At 41.7% G+C, this 19,036-nt stretch overlaps 1 protein-coding gene across 4 annotated transcripts in view; it reads right to left on the bottom strand.

Moving 5' to 3' along the window:
• Window positions 1-19,036, bottom strand: part of SRBD1 (S1 RNA binding domain 1) — a 245,431-nt gene that overhangs the window by 207,423 nt on the left and 18,972 nt on the right. For all 4 annotated transcript variants that reach the window (XM_075925416.2, XM_075925414.2, XM_075925415.2 and 1 more), the window contains 7 exons: window positions 18,341-18,512; window positions 17,069-17,431; window positions 14,909-15,075; window positions 13,307-13,424; window positions 12,427-12,565; window positions 8,646-8,742; window positions 5,581-5,716 (listed from right to left, as the gene is read on the bottom strand). In XM_075925416.2, the coding sequence (XP_075781531.2) occupies window positions 5,581-5,716; window positions 8,646-8,742; window positions 12,427-12,565; window positions 13,307-13,424; window positions 14,909-15,075; window positions 17,069-17,431; window positions 18,341-18,512 (1,192 nt within the window). The remainder of the gene's footprint in view (window positions 1-5,580; window positions 5,717-8,645; window positions 8,743-12,426; window positions 12,566-13,306; window positions 13,425-14,908; window positions 15,076-17,068; window positions 17,432-18,340; window positions 18,513-19,036) is intronic.

Genomic DNA, 19,036 nt, shown 5'->3' with positions numbered 1-19,036 from the left:
CTGTCCTTGGACAAGACAGTGCTAACATGGATAAGATTGCTCCCTCAAGTCTGTCTCCTACTGAGGGAAAAGGTTTCTCACAGCCTGGGACTCCCTTGTCTCAGATGATCAGTCAGCTAGGTATTGCCTGCAGGTTTGAAACTAAGGAGACTTAAGGAATTATTGAGCATTTGGAATGGCTATACTCAGGGGAATTCCCAGAATAAATGGCAACTAGAGCTTTGTCTTACAAAAGCTTGCTTATCTTAGAGTTTTCCTCGAGGAAAAACATCCTAACCAGATGGAATATTGGTGCCTCTGGGAGGATGTGTCAGTAAGAAAAAAGAATCAGAGCATTATGGCTAGCCAAAAAGGAATTCTATTGAAAAGCTGCAGCAAGAATTGGCTACTCTAAAGAAACAGCTTGATTCCCCAGATGTGCCATCTGCACCCCCCACCCGCTTTGGACCCTTGTCAGCTGAACATTCTTTCCTGTTATCTCCCTGTTCTCTTGTAAACCTTATGGGACGTGACTTGTTGTGTAAATTGGGTGCAAACCTTCTCTGTAGAGAGGAAGGGATATTTGTTGACCTTTCCCCCTATCAGGCTCCAAATTTGATGGCATTACTACTCTCAGAGGAATCTGATGAGACCTCAGGACATACACCCCTCCTGGACCTCTCAGAAGTCCCAGAGACATTGTGGGCAGCCCATGTGAATGAAGTGGGGTTGCTAGCCTCTGCAACACCAGTGCAAATAACATACAGACACAACAAGCCTTTCCCAAGGGTAGCCCTGTATCTATTGGCTAGGGAGGCACAAGAGGGCATTAAGCCTGTAATCTCTCCCTCCTTAAACAAGGGATACTTGTTTATACAACTTCACCATGTAATACACCTATACTACCTGTGAAAAAGCAAATCTATAGATTTGTAGAAGACCTAAGAGTCATTAATAAGTTTGTAATCCCTAGATTTCCAGTAATACCTCACCTGGTTTTCTGTAATAGATTTATGTTCTGCCTTCTTTTCTATTCCAGTGCATAAGAATTCCCAATTTCTCTTTGCCTTTTCCTTTCAGGGTCATCAATTAACCTGGACATGTTTTTGTAAAGTTATTGTAAAAGCCCTACTCTGTTTTCTCAGTTTTTAAAAAGCTGACCTTAACTCTCTCTCTTCCCTGCAGTTCAGTATGTTGATGATGTGTTAATTGCTAGTGAAACTGAGGAAAGATGTAAAACTGATACCTCCTATGTGTTAAAGTGTCTTGCTAATAAGGGTCACAAGGCTTCCAAAGCCAAATTGCAATTTGTAAAACAAAGAGTTCAGTACTTAGGACCTTTACTTTCAGGAGATGGCCGTCAGTTAACACCTGAGCTAATCTCACAGGTTCTTTCCATTCCTCACCCTTTCACCAAAGTCAGGTACACAAATGTCTGGGTACTGCAAGATATTGCAGACAATGGATTCCTAATTTTTCTGGACTCACCAGGCCCCTTACTATTCTACTCTTAATCTTAGCTCCTGACCCAGTGACCTGGTCCCCAGAATGTGAATCTGCTTTCCTTTCCCTTAAAACTCTTCTCTCCCAGCCACCTGTTCTAGGCTTACCTAAATATAGCAAGCCTTTTTACTCTGTTTTGTCATGAACAGGATGGAATTGCAGCTGGAGTTCTCTGTCAGCCCCTTGGGCCCACACCTCGTCCAGTAGCTTATTTTTCTGCAACACTGGACTCAGTAGCCCGTGGGTTCCCACTTTGTCTAAGGGCAGTTGCAGCTACTGCTGAATTACTTTAAAAAGGCCCAACCTGTCACATTAGGCCACAGCATTATCTTACAGGTCCCTAATGCTGTCTCTGCTCTCTTACAGCGACACTGCACTCAGCACCTATCTGTTCAGAGACAAACCCTGTATAAGAATGTTATCCTCTCTTCCCCAAATGTGGTAATTCAAAGATGTAATGTACTTAACCCAGCTACTTTTTCTCCTTTACCCTCTAATGGTAAAGCACATACCCATAACTGTGAAGAATTGCTTGAGCACTGTGTAAAACCTCCCCAAAAATTTGTCTGCTCAACTGCTGGAAAATGCAGATCTTGTATTGTATACTGATAGCTCATGTAAAAGAAATGCAGTTGGTAAACTAAAGGCTGGATATGCAGTGGTCTCAGATAATAATGTTTTAGAGGTTCTTTTCTCTTCCAGGAATCAAAATCAGCTCAGGCTGCTGAGCTCATCGCTTTAATTCGTGCTTGCCTTTTAGCTTCCGGACAGTCTGCTGCCATTTATACTGACTCAAAGTATGCTTTCTCTGTCTGTCATGCCACAGGACAAATTTGGAAACAACAAGGTTTCCTTACCTCTTCTGGCTCTGCTATCTCTCATGGTCCCCTTATCTCCCAACTCCTTGATGCTATTCAGCTACCCACATCCCTTTCTATTACCCATTGCCCGGCCCACACAGGTGCCACTGATCCTGTTTCTCTGGGTAATGGAGTGCTGATGCAGCGGCCAGACATGCAGCAGCACATGGACCTCTGACTCCCTTTCAGATTCTGGTCTCTCTTTATCTCCCTGTTTCTTTGCAGGACCTGATAAAACTACAGCAAGCTGCTCAACCTGCAGAAAAAAACCTTTGGGAGAAAGCAGGCTGCTCCTTATCCCCAGCTGGGATAATGGGTGCACCTGATGGCTGCCCAGTCGCCCCAAAAATCTCTCACATGGCAGCTTGCTCAGGTGTCTCATCAAATGACACACATGAGCAAAAGGGGGGTGGCCTCACAAATCCCAAAACAATGGTACGCCCCAGGCATGCACCTAGAAGCTGTCTCAAGAATATCTAATTCATATCTAATTCATGTGTGATTTGTAAGCAGTTTAATGTTGCAGGAGGCCCACAGGCTAGCAGCCACACAGAAAGAAGAAACCTAGACATAAAATGACGGTTAGGAGAGCTTGCACCTGCACGTAAAGGAAGCCCTCCCAGCACCTACTGATGTGCCGTGCCACAACATCCAACCAGGCGACTACGTGTTCGTGAAGGAACATCGCAGAAAGAATTCCCTGACAGCTCGGTGGGAAGGACCGTTCCAATCGCTGCTCATCACCCACACAGCAGTAAAGGTGAAGGAGGGCCGCTCATGGATCCACGCAAGTCATGTTCGCCGAACTGCAGATCCAACAGAGCTGATTGACCCCGTCACCCAGGACCCCTCCCCGGAGGAATCACCTGAGGACGAGGTTCAGCGGACCGAGGCGGCAAACTCTCAAACCAGACTGTTACCAAACCGGCCTCCACCAGGAGCTTCGAGGTACAACCTGAGAGGTAGGACTGTACCAGCAAAGACCTACAGGTGAGCCTGGCGCCCCGTAGCTCTCAAAGGGGAATCCATTCCAGTATTGAGTGAACTAAGAGACTACGAAATCTCGAAGAGTGCCTGCAGAGGCAAGCCAAACAATACTAACTGATTAAGCTTAGTTAAAGAGACTGCTTTGCTAGGTGCTAGATAATTACTATATTATTATTATCCTTCTACTTTAGAGACTTAAGATACTATAATAAGATGGGGATTGTTTTCCTTCTTTTAGTAGTCAGAATAGCCTTAGTATATAACTTTCCCCACCCTTATTGGGAAGCCCTGCAGAAGGTTTGTCCCTCACCAATACAAGTGATACAAGTGACTGTTGGATATGTGAACAGCTTATCAAAGGCTCTGAAGGCCTTTTACCATTACAGTTTATCCCAACTCCTGCCTCCCTATGGACCAGACCCCTAAAATTCAGATCTACTGGTAGTCAGTACTCTACAGGAGAGCGGGAGTGGGTAGATGCCCAGAATGATAACACTGTGCCAGAAGTACATAGTCATGGGGGGGAACAGGCAGATTTGGCATAAAAATCTGATTGCCTCAGGGATTCCCCTTACTCAAGCATTACATCCATCAGGGACTATGTTTCCATTGTGTTTTGAAAGCAAAATTGGCACTGGTAAAGATCTGGGGTTGAATGGGCAGTGGATCATTTACCCAACTGATAAAGAAAACCTCCCTCTAAGATAAGAATTCATCCCAGCAAAAGAAGAATACCTAAGAATGTCTAGAATAACTTTGAGTAATACTCCAATAGGAGTATTAAAGGGGGGAATTGTGGGGAAAATCCAATAACTCCAATTGTGTCTAAAGGGGGGACTGTGCAGGAAATCAAAACTCTCTAAAGAAAACTGCTGTAAGGGTTAAAAAGTTTTCCAGGCCTCTCTCCCTGTAACAGAGAGAATCAAATTAACTCTAATCAAGACCCTTACAATGCCTATCTCAAATTCATGGATACTCTTAGTCTGTCACAATTTGTCATGTAAACCCTTATCTTTGTCACAGTTTGCCTTGTAGACTCCTCCACTCAAGTTCTCATGTGGCTTTGTGTACTGTAAAAACTTACTTCTAGCACTCCTGGGGTGAACAGAAGTCTCAGAGTACTTCTGCTGAGACTTTGATATGTTAAAGAAGAACAATTCTGTATAAAGGATACCTGAATCTGTCTGTCAGGGCTGCTGCTTCACTCTTGGAAGTGACAGCCTGCATGCATGCATCATAAAGTTTTCTCTTCTAGGTTTCTCTCTGTTACAGGGAGAGAGGCCTGGAAAACTTTTTAACCCTTACAGCAGTTTTCTTTAGAGAGTTTTGATTTCCTGCACAGTCCCCCCTTTAGACACAATTGGAGTTATTGGATTTTCCCCACATCTACATGGGGCTCCGAACTCCCCATGGACAGCAGCTGCTCTGCATCTCTCACCTTGCACTCCCCGCCCCTCAGAGGCAGCATTGTGGGGTGGCAGGCAGCCGGTCCATGAGGGGAGCTGGTTTTTTAACTGTCTCCCTTCATGGACTGGCTCCCCCTGCCACTCGGCGCTGCTGCCTCTACTACAAAGGCAGCAGCGCAGGGTGGCAGGTGTCTCCCTGGGAGTGGGGCCGGGAGGACACTGGCTGCCTGCCCTGCCACTGGGGACTACAGAATAGTCATGTAACCGATAAGATTTTATGCAGCTACACAACTATTCAAATAACCAATATCTAACATCCCTAATTTGCAAGTCACCTTTAACTACAATAACGTAACCTTTGCTTGTAGTTTCGCACCAATTTCAACTGACAGGTTTAATGTTGAGTGGGCCAGAGCACTCTCTGCCTATTTGGATGGTCTCTGAGCCACTCACCCGTTGCATTACAGGATAGACAACAAAGCCAAAAAACTACCAAGACAAAATGTCTTTAATTTTATTTCAGTTTTCTGTGTCCTGCTAGGGTTCAGGGCATTGCTATTAGTGAAAAACTAGTATGGTAACCTACATTCTTACCAGGATAAACTACTTAATCTTCCTCCTTTTTCTCCAAATGTATGGCCCTTGTTTTTCCAAGGCTATAAGCAGATGCTAAGTTACTTTTCCAAAAAAGTAAATTCTCTTGTTACTTTGATTGATTAAATAAAAAAAGGGTAAACTCAATTTTTAAAGGAAGTACTTATATGGTAGCATATTTTGCAAGGAGATGCATACATGCTGTTAGTAACAATCATCAAGAAAATCAACAACAGATTCATAAGGGGTACCTGGTGATGCTGAATGTTCTTAATATTGCAAGAAAAACTGTGATACAGTTGAAACTTGTTAACATCTTTTTCATTTACATTTTTTGATGACACTTTAGCCAAGGCTGACTGGATACAAATGTATCTTTGCAGACACCTACATATAAAGAAGAGTTAGTTTATTGGACGATATTGACAAGAATCCTTTAATAGTGTAATTAGAGTTTGCTTTAACATACAAAATCCTACTAAAATAAATATTATATTGATACTATTGTTTTCAATTGCATTTATGTCAGAACCATCATAGGGAGAACTGCATAACACATCTTAGGGATGAGAACGAAATATGACATAGTTAATATATGGACAGCAAAAGAATTTCAACTAGAGCTCAGAAAAGTTGAGCTTTATCCCTCTCAAGAGTGATCCAAGTAAAGAGTCCTTCAACACTGCAGTTTGGTGACAATTGCAAGTCGTGACAGTACAGTAGATGCAGAACAAGTTTTAACTCTTATGAAATTGGCTGGTCCCAACGTTTTCTAAACCTGGAGACTAGCCAATGTTTGGAGGCTTGGGAAAGCCCATGTAAGTGGTTGTGTGCAAAGGGAAGAAGAACTGGTTGGGGCAGAGACTCTCAACCTGGAAGCCCAGATGGGCGTAATCCTGCCAACCTCCCTCCCCGCACTGTCTGATGGAGTAGATACATCTTCTGTAGCTTCTGGGTCTTAACAACAGTCTGCCGCCGTGAATAGGCCACCGAAAGTAACAACAGAAGGATGAAAGAACAAGTGTCACTCCAAGCCAAAAATACCCAATAGGTGGATGGGGAGCATGAAAGTCTAAAAAGCTGCAGAAGGAAGGAATAGCCCATTTTCTGGGAAAGTGAATGAGAGGGGGAAAAAAGCAGTATTTATTCAGCTCTTTCTCTTACTCACTTACAAAACTAAGTAATCGAGGTTAGTAACCTAGGATATCATTTTCAAAAGCACCTAGCACACTTAAGAACCAAAATCCCTTTTTCAAAAGTGGGCTTCTGTATACTGAAAAAACTAAAGCAGTTATTTTGAAATAGCTCCTTGTGTGAACACACAATCTAAAATATGCCAGAATAGTGTGTCTACATCAAGCAGTTATATCGAATAGCTAAATTACACTGGAGTAATCTGGAACAGCAATGCCAGCTAATTTCCCCTAAGAATGTAAGCCCCTTAGGCACTTGAGAGAATAAGTCTCACTGGAAGTCAATCAGTTAGTCGCTTTTGAAAATTATACCCATACTAATGATTTCTACCCAGTCTCCAGTTTTAAAATGATGTTTTAAAAACATGTTGACAAAAGTTGCCATCTGTCCACATGATTGGTGCAACCATGTGAAATGAAACTATTTTTTTAAATATTTTTAAAATGTCATACCAATATACCTTGCAAAAAAAAAGGATTCTTAACATTGTATTTTAAAATATAACTCTTCTTTTCAATAGGCCACTCCCTTAACAAATTGTTTTAAACCAGTTCCAAATCTTTTAGTCAGCCTCACCTCAACCCACATAATGTTATTAGAAACAACAAATAAAAAAAGGGAAAAGCTTTCAAATATGTTCATTTCTCCGGTCATTTCATACAAATGGGAGTTCAGAAAGTTGCACAATCCTAAGATATAATGTCTGTAGCAAATGCCTACACTTCACTTTATATGCAATATTGTTGTAGCCGTGTTGGTCCCAGGATACTGGAGAGGAGATTGTCCAATAAAAGATCTTACTTCACCCATCTTGTCTCTCTAAATTTCACTATAGCATTTAACCAAACTTAATATCCACTTGTTTCTCTGCATAGCTTGCTCCAGTGGGATTGATAACTTTATTATAGTAAATCAAATATGTACTAGACAGGTAAACTTCAGAATGTCCTTTAAAAAAATAAAATGTTCCATAGTCACAATTCTTAATTTGTATTTTAAACAGATATGCTAGAACAATGTTTATAAATATTAGTGTTTAGGACATCAGTGTAGAACACATGCATTTTCAAAATAATTCTGCAGCTAATCAGAAAATAAAGTACTAAAAGAACAGGAATGGCTAGCCCACACAAGCATATCTCACTCACAAAGCAATTCTTAAAATGAAATATCAAAGATCCACCACACCGCTGCATTCCAGCCATTCATTTATAAAGGAGTGGTTGCAATTTGTCTGTCTTTCATGTGCTATGCTATCAGCCAATCAGATCATCAATTCATAATACCATATACTGCAAAAAAAATTACTTTCTCTGGATAAACTCCTCTATACAGATGACATTTGCATTAAATCTGTTCTCAATTCCAGTCAGAATGTAGCAGAGTAACACCATCACAGAAAGAGCAACTGTCACTTTGCTGCATCAATATTAATCGGATAAAGTTGGTATTTGGTATAACAAAAATAAATTAATTCTATGAAAATGTAGTCGAAGATCAACATTTGCTTTAATATAAATGCCAAAGCAAAGCAGAGAGATTTATTTTTAAAGCATGAGGCTATTATCTTCACATTATTTTAATTATACTGACACTATGCTTTAAGAATTAAATAATAGAATATTAGTGATTTACCTTTATAGGCTGCATCCAGCCCTGGACTAATTGGTTCAACTGAAAACAAAGAAGTTGTACCTTATTACACCAGGGCTCAGGTTGGCCCTGAGGGCCTAATCTGTATGCACACTACTTACTGGCAAGCATTTAAAAAGCCACAGTGTGAAGGGTGGAATTACAGTTTTAGGGAGGATTGAAAATTGGGAGATAGAACAATTTACAGGGCTATCGTGAATGAAGTTGCTGAGACACATTTTAGATCCAGACTTTGGGAGAGTTAAATATTCTGCCCTAATCACAACAGATTTCTCTCCTTTTCTGGTTCTCAGAAAGGATTGCTGCAGGAGAAAAAGGACTGTGTGTATGCAGATACAGTAATGCTTCTCTCTCAGCATTTGTGTGGGACAAGTTCTCTGGCCAGCCGGCCAACCAACCAAATAGAGAGACAGAATTAGACTATATAACCTGCAAACCAAGTGAATGAAAATGAAACTTCCAAGCTTACAGTATCCTGATGAAATCCAGAGTATCCTTATCTTTAGCAAACATGTCAGCAAGGATGTGTTGTACTCCAGCTTCTACTTCCTGAATGGTAGTAAGCCCTTAAATGAAGACATACAGCTAATTATTATAAAAAGCCCCAAAACCAAAACATAACACAGTAATCAAATCAGAACTCAAACATTACCCTAAATACATGAAAGGAAAGAAAATAAAAGATGCTAAAATAATTTGAAGTAATGCAATAAAGAAACCAAGTTGATGGAATTAGCAAATATTATATGGCCATGTCTTCAAAAAAAAACTGAAACAAATATCAGATTCTAAAAGTTCAGATTGTGTTACTATGATTTGCAGTAATTACTGAAGGATGTCAAATATCAATACTGCATCTAAAAGTATTTAGTTGGGTTTCATATTTATTATACATTAGAAATATTGAAATTATTAAAGTTTGATATTTGGACACAGATTGAAAGAGTTTACGCAAGATAAGTAATAGCAATAGAGGATAATACGCTTCCACTAACCACCCAGTATGTCTGATTTTTAAAAAGCAATCTATGTTATTGCAATCCTGAAGATCTTTCTGTGAATTGCTGTAAAAACTTCAGTATTACAGGGAAAGCACACTGAGATCCCTCCATTAAGGCTGCCTGATTTTCCAGACATTTTGTTATAATTGTAATAATTTCAACCCTTTTACCCACAGATGTAAATCCAAGAATTAATTCTGTAGCCTTTTTAAAAAATATTTAAGTGCAAAAACATTTGTTGTACTCCAATTCTGTGAAACATCAGCTATTTTTATTGAGAGATTACATTATTTTGGCTAGTAGCTGAGCCATTATGTTCAGCTCCTTCAGAACTCTTAGATGTAACTTCTGGCCTGGTAACTAATTTTTTCTGGCCTGGCCTCGACCTGCCCCCCCACTCCCCGGTTCAGCATGGCTTCACCCCAGGCCCTCCTGGCGGCCAGAGGCGGGGAAGAGGGAGAAGGGGAAGACCCAGGACGGCCTCGGCCTCTCATGGGGAAAGGGGGAGGGGGGTGTCGGGGCAGCCTTGGACCCTCCCCAGGGGCCGAGGGTGGGGCAGAAGAGCCAGGGTCAGGGAAGCCTCAGCCTTGGGCCCTCCCCAGCAAAGAGGGGGGTTGGCGAGCGTAGGGAGCAGGGGCGCCCTCTAGTTATTTTAGAAAGAAAAAGTACAGCATTACATAGAAAAAGCTTCAAATAATGTTAAGGGTATACCAGAATACTGGAATACTAGAACTAATGCTGCCAAAGCAATCTTAATTCTATAAATTTGTGTATATGCATAATCAAGTCTTTAATAATATGAATAAATGCTACTTTTCCTATCTCAGGATCATGGGGTATGTCTACACTACCCCGCTAGTTTGAACTAGCGGGGTAATGTAGGCATACCGCACTTGCAAATGAAGCCCGGGATTTGAATTTCCCGGGCTTCATTTGCATAAGCCAGGTGCCGCCATTTTTAAATCCCAGATGGTTCGAACCCCGTGCCGCGTGGCTACACGCGGCACGAACTAGGTAGTTCGAACTAGGCTTCCTGGAATGAGGAGTAACGGTAGTTCGAACTAGGAAGCCTAGTTCAAACTACCTAGTTCGTGCCGCGTGTAGCCACGCGGCACGGGGTTCGAACCATCTGGGATTTAAAAATGGCGGCACCTGGCTTATGCAAATGAAGCCCGGGAAATTCAAATCCCGGGCTTCATTTGCAAGTGCGGTATGCCTACATTACCCTCCTAGTTCGAACTAGGAGGGTAGTGTAGACATACCCATAGGGAATGAGAATTGAAAGCCACATGAAATCTGAGGCACAATTTGTCTCCTGGTTCCAGGAGATTCACATAAGCAGGGGAACTTTTCTCTATCCCAGGCACTGACAGATTTTCTATATCATACTGGTAAAGTCTACTAAATCAAATTTTGGTTAGAGCCACTAATTGTATATCCTTCATTTTTTGAATGCCCAACGTGACATAAGGTCTCATTTTAAGAGGTCATGGGCACTTGCGAGTCCTGAAGACAGAAGAAACTGTGAACACTCAGCATCTTTGATAGTAAGGCAGTGTGGTCTCAAGGAACCAGAAGGTCCCACCTTCTAATTCTGAGTCTCTCCAGGGAAAATGCATAGTCTTGTGCAAATCCCTTTGCATTTGCATTTTAGTTTCTTCACATGTAAAATAGGTATTAAAATCTCAAATCAGTGATGGACAACCTAGGCTAGACATGTGGTCATTATATAGCAGAGCCCTCCCTTGCCACCCATGAGAAGCAATCCCATTCCAGGCACGTCCCATTTTCTTGGCACCAGCAAATCCATATGTTGTTTTAAGTTGTGATAAGAGGATGCTGCATACAAAAGTTGGTGATCCTAGCTCTTAATGTTTAGGAGTTCTTTATCAAACAGACAAACTCTCTAAAATATACAGTAAATTGATCAATATCACATTCTAGAGTGCTGCAGTCATAAATATTGCCAATTACTCATCATGCTAAATTTGAACCTACTTAACTTTACCATTTAAGTAGTCTATGTATTTTGATTATAGTTTGTAACATGAGATCAGTAATAATCAGTATCACCAAGCAGTTTTAGCATATGCATGGTTTAAAAAAAAATAGCAATGTGGAAAAGAACAATTTCACCAGCTCTACATCATGAACGGTCTCTAACAAGCCTGATAATTTATTGTCAGAAATTACCCCCTACAGAAAATTGCATTTTCAAAGACAGAATCAATTCAGCAGAATTTAAATGTGACAGAAGTAGTGAGAACACCCATTCCAATATCAGATTGCCTTCTCTTCAGCATCATCAACACTTCCACCTAGCACTTAAAGGGCTCCCACTCACTCCCCATCACTAAACACAGAGCCTCTGTGGATGAAATTTTCTTCCATGCAGGATTCCTGCACAAGACCAGGAACTACAAGCACAGCAATATTTTAGTCATGGGTATTTTTATTAAAAGTCATGGACAGGTGATAGGCAGTAAACAAAAATCTACAGCCAGTGTATTATATACCCCTAACTAAATCTTGGGAGAGGGGCAGAGCTAAACTAACATACTTACTCTGTACCTATCTCGATATGGCCATAGCCCCCCCTCTCCACCCCTAGGTGCACCTCTTTTTAGGACCTAAGGGAGGGTGATGTCACCACTTCCGGGGAGCTCCCCCCACCCAAGTGCCACCTAAAGCCCTCACTCCCACCCCAACCTCCAATCCCGAGCCCCCTCCAATACCCAAACTCCTGCTGCTGAGGATCGGGTACACAGTAGCCCACAACTGCCCTAAGGCCAAAACAGCTGGCCCCAGGGCTGCTTGAGTTGCTCAGGTGGCCCCCAGCTGCACTAGCTGCTGCAGAGTCATGGAGCTCCCAGAAAGTCAGGGAATCCATGATTTCTGTGACCTGCATGACAAACTCACAGCCTTAACTAAAAGTTTCATGTCAAGGGATTAAGTGGGGACAGAGCCTTAGACAGGCCCTCTGTATTGCAGTGAAATTCACCCTGTATTACCTCATGCCACAGTCTTATTTCTCCACCTTTTCTTTCTTCTCAGATATTCCAGATTTTTTTTTAAGACAATACTTATTTTCAACTTGGCTTTTTCTATATAAGCTGTCACTGAAGTCTCTAAGCAACATAAGATAATTCTTATACTACCTTTCAACAGTATAAGAACAGCTAATAAATAAAAGCTGTGTCTTATTTATTTTCTAATTCCCATCACTGCATACCAGTACTGACTACTTACCTTTGACATTAGGCTTAATGTAAGATAACAGATTAAGTTCTACTGGGTTTTCAATGAGAGATATGGCAGCAGGTTCTAATCCCAGTTGTTTAGCCCTTTGGGCTTTGGTGCCTTTACTTCCAGTTTTATATGGTGCAGACTGGAGAGGGGAAAAGAGCAGTTGTAAAAATGGATTGTTATTTAAAAAGGCAACGTTTATACCACATCTAAGCTGAGCAAAATATTCTGGGTCAACTAGAACATTTGCAAATGTGTGTGAAATTCAGGAAAGTTTCAGTCAAAACACTCCCCAAAATCAAAAGGTTTTCTCTTGATGTGTTAAGTGAAAGGTTTCAATTTTTTTATTTAAAGGCTCTTATATTTCAAAATGTACTTCAGTTTATTTACAGAACATAAAAAAACTCAGAAACTAAGCAAAATGTTTTGTTCAACCTTAAATTATTTTTCCTCATATTTTAGAATGTCCGGTGAATCAGCAATCAGTTATTCTCATATGAGGCACAGTTATCATTTTTCAAACACATAGGCTATGTCTACGCAGCAGAGTTACTTCCGAATAACTGATGTTATTTCGAAATAACAAAGAGCGTGTATACAATGCAAGCCATTATTTAAAAATAACGACAAGCTGGAGGACTTCTTATTCTGACTCCTCATTTCACAAGGAATAAGGGAAGTCGAAGGAAGAGTGTTCTTTCCCTTGACTTCCTGCTGTGTAGTCGAGTTAAGCTATTCCGACTTCAGCTACGCAATTGACATAGCTGAAGTTGCGTAGTTTAATTTTATTTTAGACCTCTTGTATAGACATCACATACCCATAATCTTTAACTGTAAAATGTTATCTTGCACAAACATATTTAAAAAAAAAAAAAACACTAACCACATGGTCCAATTCATCCAAAGTTTTGCAGTTTAATAAGGCTTTTAACAGACCTCCTGACATCTTTCCTTCTTTCTTTATCTTCTGAATTGTTGCATGTGTCTTCTTTGCAACAGTACTAAAATACAGGGGATTTACATTAATAATCACCTTTCAAATCAGATTAAATAAATTATCACCAAATATGGTCCAACACACAGATCTCATGACAGTATGTTTGGCCTCAGAAGCCATGGAATGCTATACCATAGATCAGATTTGAGGAATGCACTCTGATAAATACTGTAAAAATCCTAATAATTTCTCTCTCATTTTAATATTAGTTTAGTTTGCAACAGTTTGGGGAAAAGGAGAATATAGAAATAAAGCAGAGTGTCAAGATAAGTGTTTTTAGCTTCGAGGTTCCTTGTAATATTGCAACTTCTATGATCCACATGTAGCAATTGTGAGGGCTCTCTTAGGGTCCAGCAGTCACTATTCAGTGAAATCATTACAATACCCTTCAGCTGATCTAACACTGGAGGACAAAGGCATACATAATACTGTATGTCCCTATAAGCTTCCCTCTCCAATCACAGGCACTCTCACCTATCTGGGGGAATCCCCATTTCCAACAATTGTCAGGACTGCAAGTAGAAAATCTCAGTACATAAAACCCTCACCTCTGTTCTCTGCCCACCTAGAGGACATCAGACATTTAAAAATATCATACACTAACCACTGCATCAAGTAGGAACTGTGCCAGCCTGACTGCTTTTGCAGTGGAACCTAAAGTAAGGGAGAGCTGCAGCTTTCTCTGCTTGACCAAACAAGTGCTCCGCACACCTAAACTATATTACTTGGAAAGTGGTTATTTTTTTTGTCCCCACAACCCCCGACAGACTGTGTTCATGTACACTGGGGAGGAGAAGGAGAGTGAATCCCTGTCCTTCTTGCCTGTTTTGAAGTATAGCAGCTTACTCCTTGCACTTACTTTCTGTATCTCTGCTAAATGTGTACATGGGTTACTGGCTCCTGACCTAGCTCCCTCACTGTAGTAATATTTTGGGGCTACCTTCCTTGCCCTCTACAATCTCCAAGGAGCCATATGCTATTCACCTTATCCTACACACTAGGAGCTGCTGATCTGACGCCTGTTGATATAAAAACAAAAAAGCACTAAGCTTCTTTTCAGAAACCAATGCAAGAGAGGAAGCTTATTTCTGATTCAGAGATACATACTTCAGGGGCCTATAAATCACAAAATGTTGAAAACAACACACTGAGCAATTCATAATCCTAAATCTCTTTTTTTTCTTCTTAAAGTGAAGGCAGGAGGAGCATCAAGTATACCCCTCTCTTTAACTCTGAGTATTTTGGCTTTAAGAGCTTAGTTTTCTTTCTATAAAATGGGAACATCCTAATCAGGATTTTTCCCCTTTGCATAACTGATACATACTTACCATCTTCACAACGTATTTTACTGGGATTTATACTATTGCTCTTTTAGAGTGCAAACTGCAACCAAGCACACAAGTTCACATCATTTAACTCCTTACACACACACACACACAAACACACACACGACGCATGTACATTGCCCCCCATATACAGGTTACTTACCGTAGTTCCTCCAATGTTTGCTGTACTTCCCGTAAGGCATCAGCTTCCAGGTTATTGACAAGTTCTTTTCGATACCGGGCAATGAAGGGAATTGTGTTTTCATCACGGAAAAGGCAAATTATGTTTGCACACACCCATGGTTCAATATTTGTTCTTTCTGACAGGACCTGCAACAAGAAAACTTCAAGTACCAACTATTTTTCAAGTTGGTAGGTTGGCTTATTATTAGTATCTTCACTCCAGGTTCACAGCCAGACAGTATAGAGTGCTGTTTTGTGCACAATATTGCCCTCTGCTGGATGGAATTCCAGGCTTGTAAAAGTATGTATCAAATTATAATACTGTCACAGGTGCCTTGAACTTGAACTTACTCTTTTTCCTAATGAGTTCTGCATATGAGGACCTTGAAATAAAGTGGTCAGAGGAGAGGGGGTGTGGAGGTGGGGAATAGGATGAACAAGCACACACAATCCTGTTAAACTAGGTTAGCGTTGACTAAAAAATCTTTAATAATGACTATTCCACAGCCTATGTGACTCTGATGATCTCGGTCTATTTCCTAACACACAAGGATTAATATAGCAAAAATCACTACCATTTTATAGGCACCTTTGCTGGCAGTCTTAGTAGAAACCAAGGCCTGACTGTACCCTGGAACTAGGGATGTGAAAACTTAACCAGTTAAGCGTCAGCATTAACAGATGAGGCTTACCAGTTCCAGCTAACTCCCCACCTGAAGAGGGCAGGGGGCTACTCCAGCCCCACAGGATCCACTTCGGACAGGGACATTCCAGTCCATCTGCAGCAGCCCCTGTCCATGGCTAGCCGGGCTAGGGCTGCCCCTGCCTGTGGCAGGGAGGAAAGACGCACACTGCAGCCCGGCTGGACTGGAACAGCCCCTTAGCCTGCTCCCCCTAACTGGTTAACCCAATTGGTCTGGGGGAAGGAGAGTGCACAAGGCACCTAGAAGGAGCTGCCAGCTAATCAAATTGGCCAGTGGTTCCCTCAAGGTGCCATGCAACCCTTGACCACTTTCCAAAATCTTGAGAGTGCTCCCCCCCCCCAAAAAAAATTATTATCCACTCCAATCAAGAAAGGGTTTAGAAGAAGCCAATGAGAATGCAGCTTGCTGGGGCAGCATTGGTTATAAGGCACAGCTAAGCAGAGTAGATTGCAGCTGGGTTCTGACCAAGCAGGGTACAGAACTGCTTCCTAGAGAAGCACTTGAGAGAAAGCAGTGCTGGACAGGCTCAGTGGAACTAGAGAGAGCGAGGCTCCAGCCTGACACCTGCCAGGCTGCAGGCCTTGACACAAAGGCCAGGGAGATGCAGAGGACACAGGGGAAGTGGCCCAGGGAACAGATGGTTAAGAGAGAAGAGAAGAGAGCAGGACAAGGCTGCTGTCAGACAGTCCCTGGGCTGGGACCGAGAGTAGTGGCCAGGCCTGGGTCCCCTCCTCTTCCCTATGTACCGCACCTAAACACACTGTGGGTGGCCCCTGAGGTGAGGAGCTAGACTAAGACTACAGTTGGCCACAACTGCACACCAAGATTGAGGGCAGCTGGAAGAGGGGTGAGACCCCAGTATGGTGGGCATTGACGGAGGGCAGTGTCCTGAAGAGGACACCATGATCCTGAGATCAACATGGAACCAGAGGAGAGCATGGGAAGAGCTCTGAGCGACAATAGGTGAGACACTGGCTAGAAGAGGGAGCCCTGCTGTGAACTGAGCTAACTCCCAAAGTGACCAGCAGGAGTCGCACTATCAGTAAATCTCAGTTGTGTTACACTTAAGTTCAGACTAATAACTATAGTAAATAAAGTCTCCGAGGGGTGAACATGTTAGTCTGAATCTGCAAAAACAACAAGGAGTCCTGTGGCGCCTTAGAGACTAATAGATTTATTAGGGCAACCCATGAAAACGTATGCCCTATTATATCTTTTGGTCTCTAAGGTGCCACAGGACTTCTCGATGTTTTTGTAATAAATGAAGTAACTCAAGCACTATTTATTTAAGAGTACCATGCTACTTCCTGGTCAACAGCTCTTACTGAAGTTAACAGGAATCATACATGTGTAGCTGAGCCCAAATTAATCCTATTTGTGTAAACTACAATGTAGTTTTAGTAGACTCCTATAAAGAAATGAAAGGCGTTTCATACCTGCACAATGTCCCAGTTCATTTCTAATTCCTCTTGGTGCTTGGTGCTTCCATGATGTTTTACAGGTTTTCCTTGAGGACATGTTGTTGATTTTATCCTTTTTAAAGGGGGTTCATCAAATGTAAAGTCTTCTCCACATTTCTCCTGCTTTACTTCATTTTCTATCAAAGGAGCACTTGTTGAGGGTATTTCATCACTATCTAGGTTACCCATCTTTCCTTGAATAACACTGATTTTTGTTCCCAGTGGCATTTTTGGCTTTTTCGTTATAACTTGTGGTTTGGGCTCTTCATCTAATTTAGGCTGTAAAAGTTTCAGTCCATCTTTACTATCTTCATCAGCAGAAATATGCAAAGAGACATTCTGCCAAATAATACATCAAAATAAATCAATCATGAATTAGTTCTATAAAAACATAACATAATGTTGTCACATGGAGAACCTGATAGTGGACATCATTTCCCCAAGTTATGACCCTATACACAGTGGTGCTTAGCATTGTAAAATTAGGCCCCTAATTACACTGCAGCTTGTCTTAAGCAAACATCCAAGGGACCAGCAAAAAGATAAACTGCAATCTAGTAAAGTTGGACTTTGAAAATTAAAGTTCCTCTAGAAATCTTGAAAGTGATTTTAAACAGTTCTCCTAAAATAGAGGGTTACTCATGGTGAGAATGTATGCCTCAGCTTCACCTGCATACATTATAAGTGTTATAATTAAGTGCTCTGATAGACTTAGTTTGGAACTAGAACAAACCAGGTAAGTTCTCTTTCATTGTGGTAAGAATTTACCTAGAGCACCAGAGTTATAAAAAGGTGGAAGAGAATCCAGGCATAATAAAGAAAAATGACATCTGAGTGCTGTTTAGATTCCTCTAAAGGAAAAGATAACAGGTTATTTTTTTAATTAATAGATAAACCTCATGGCTATAAAAAGATGCATGGCCTAATTCTCAGAGATTTTGAATACAGCTGGTCCCCAAGTTACAATGCGTTGACTTATGACTGTTCGCGCTTATGACCAACCTCCCATTAACCCCACTGCAGCTGGTCCCCGACTTACAAATGCACCATCCGTACTTACGAACAGCACGGCCATATTTAAAAGCATGTATTCCCAACTTACAAACAAATCGAGTTACGACCAGGTGTTTGCTACATAACCTGTTCATAAGTCAGGGACTGGCTGTACCTACAACTCTCAATAGGAAAATTTTCGCCATTGCATTTGACAGTTTTAGTAGTTATGTACACCTGCCTACAAATACCTACCGGCTCTTCTTTTACTGCTATCTTCCTGGACCTTTTCCTAACCACAGTTGACCGTGGAGCAGCAGCCTTTTTAGGTTTTGACTCGGGTTTTTTTGGCAGCCTACGTTTATTTGCAACTTTACTTTTTGGTTCCCATTCCTCCTCCTCTTCTTCCTCCTCTGAGTCAGAGATGCTGGAACAAAAGTCAACATTGCAAAATGGCACAGATTTTGTCTAAAATGATTGTTGACTACACTGGGGATAGGCAAACTTTTTGACCCAACAGCCGCATTAAGCTTAGAAAATTGTACGGACAGCCACAAATACTCATGAAATTGGAGTTGGGGGTCGGTGTGTGAGAAAGGGAGTGAGGCTTCAGTTGGGGTTGCAAGCTTGGGGTGTAGCCAGGGATAAGGGATTTGGGGTACAGGCTGGGACTGAGGTGGTCAGAGGGCATGAGGAAGCTCAGGGATACAGGCTCTGGGCTGCACATACCACCTCAAACAGCTCCTGGAAAACACATGTCCCTTTTCTGGATGATTCCTATGTGGACACACAGTCAGGTGGATCTGTGTGCTGCCTTGTTCATAAGCAATGCCCCTGCAATTCCCAGCCAATGGGAGCTGCAAGGCCAGTGGTTGGGGCGGAGGCAGTGCATGAAGTCCCCGGGCTGCCCCTACACTTAACATGCCACTGCTTCCATGAGCTATGCGATGC

Source organism: Pelodiscus sinensis, chromosome 3, assembly GCF_052426305.1.
Source record: "Pelodiscus sinensis isolate ZL-2025 chromosome 3, ASM5242630v1, whole genome shotgun sequence".
Taxonomy (NCBI): domain Eukaryota; kingdom Metazoa; phylum Chordata; order Testudines; family Trionychidae; genus Pelodiscus; species Pelodiscus sinensis.
This window is presented reverse-complemented; position numbering and strand designations above follow the sequence as displayed.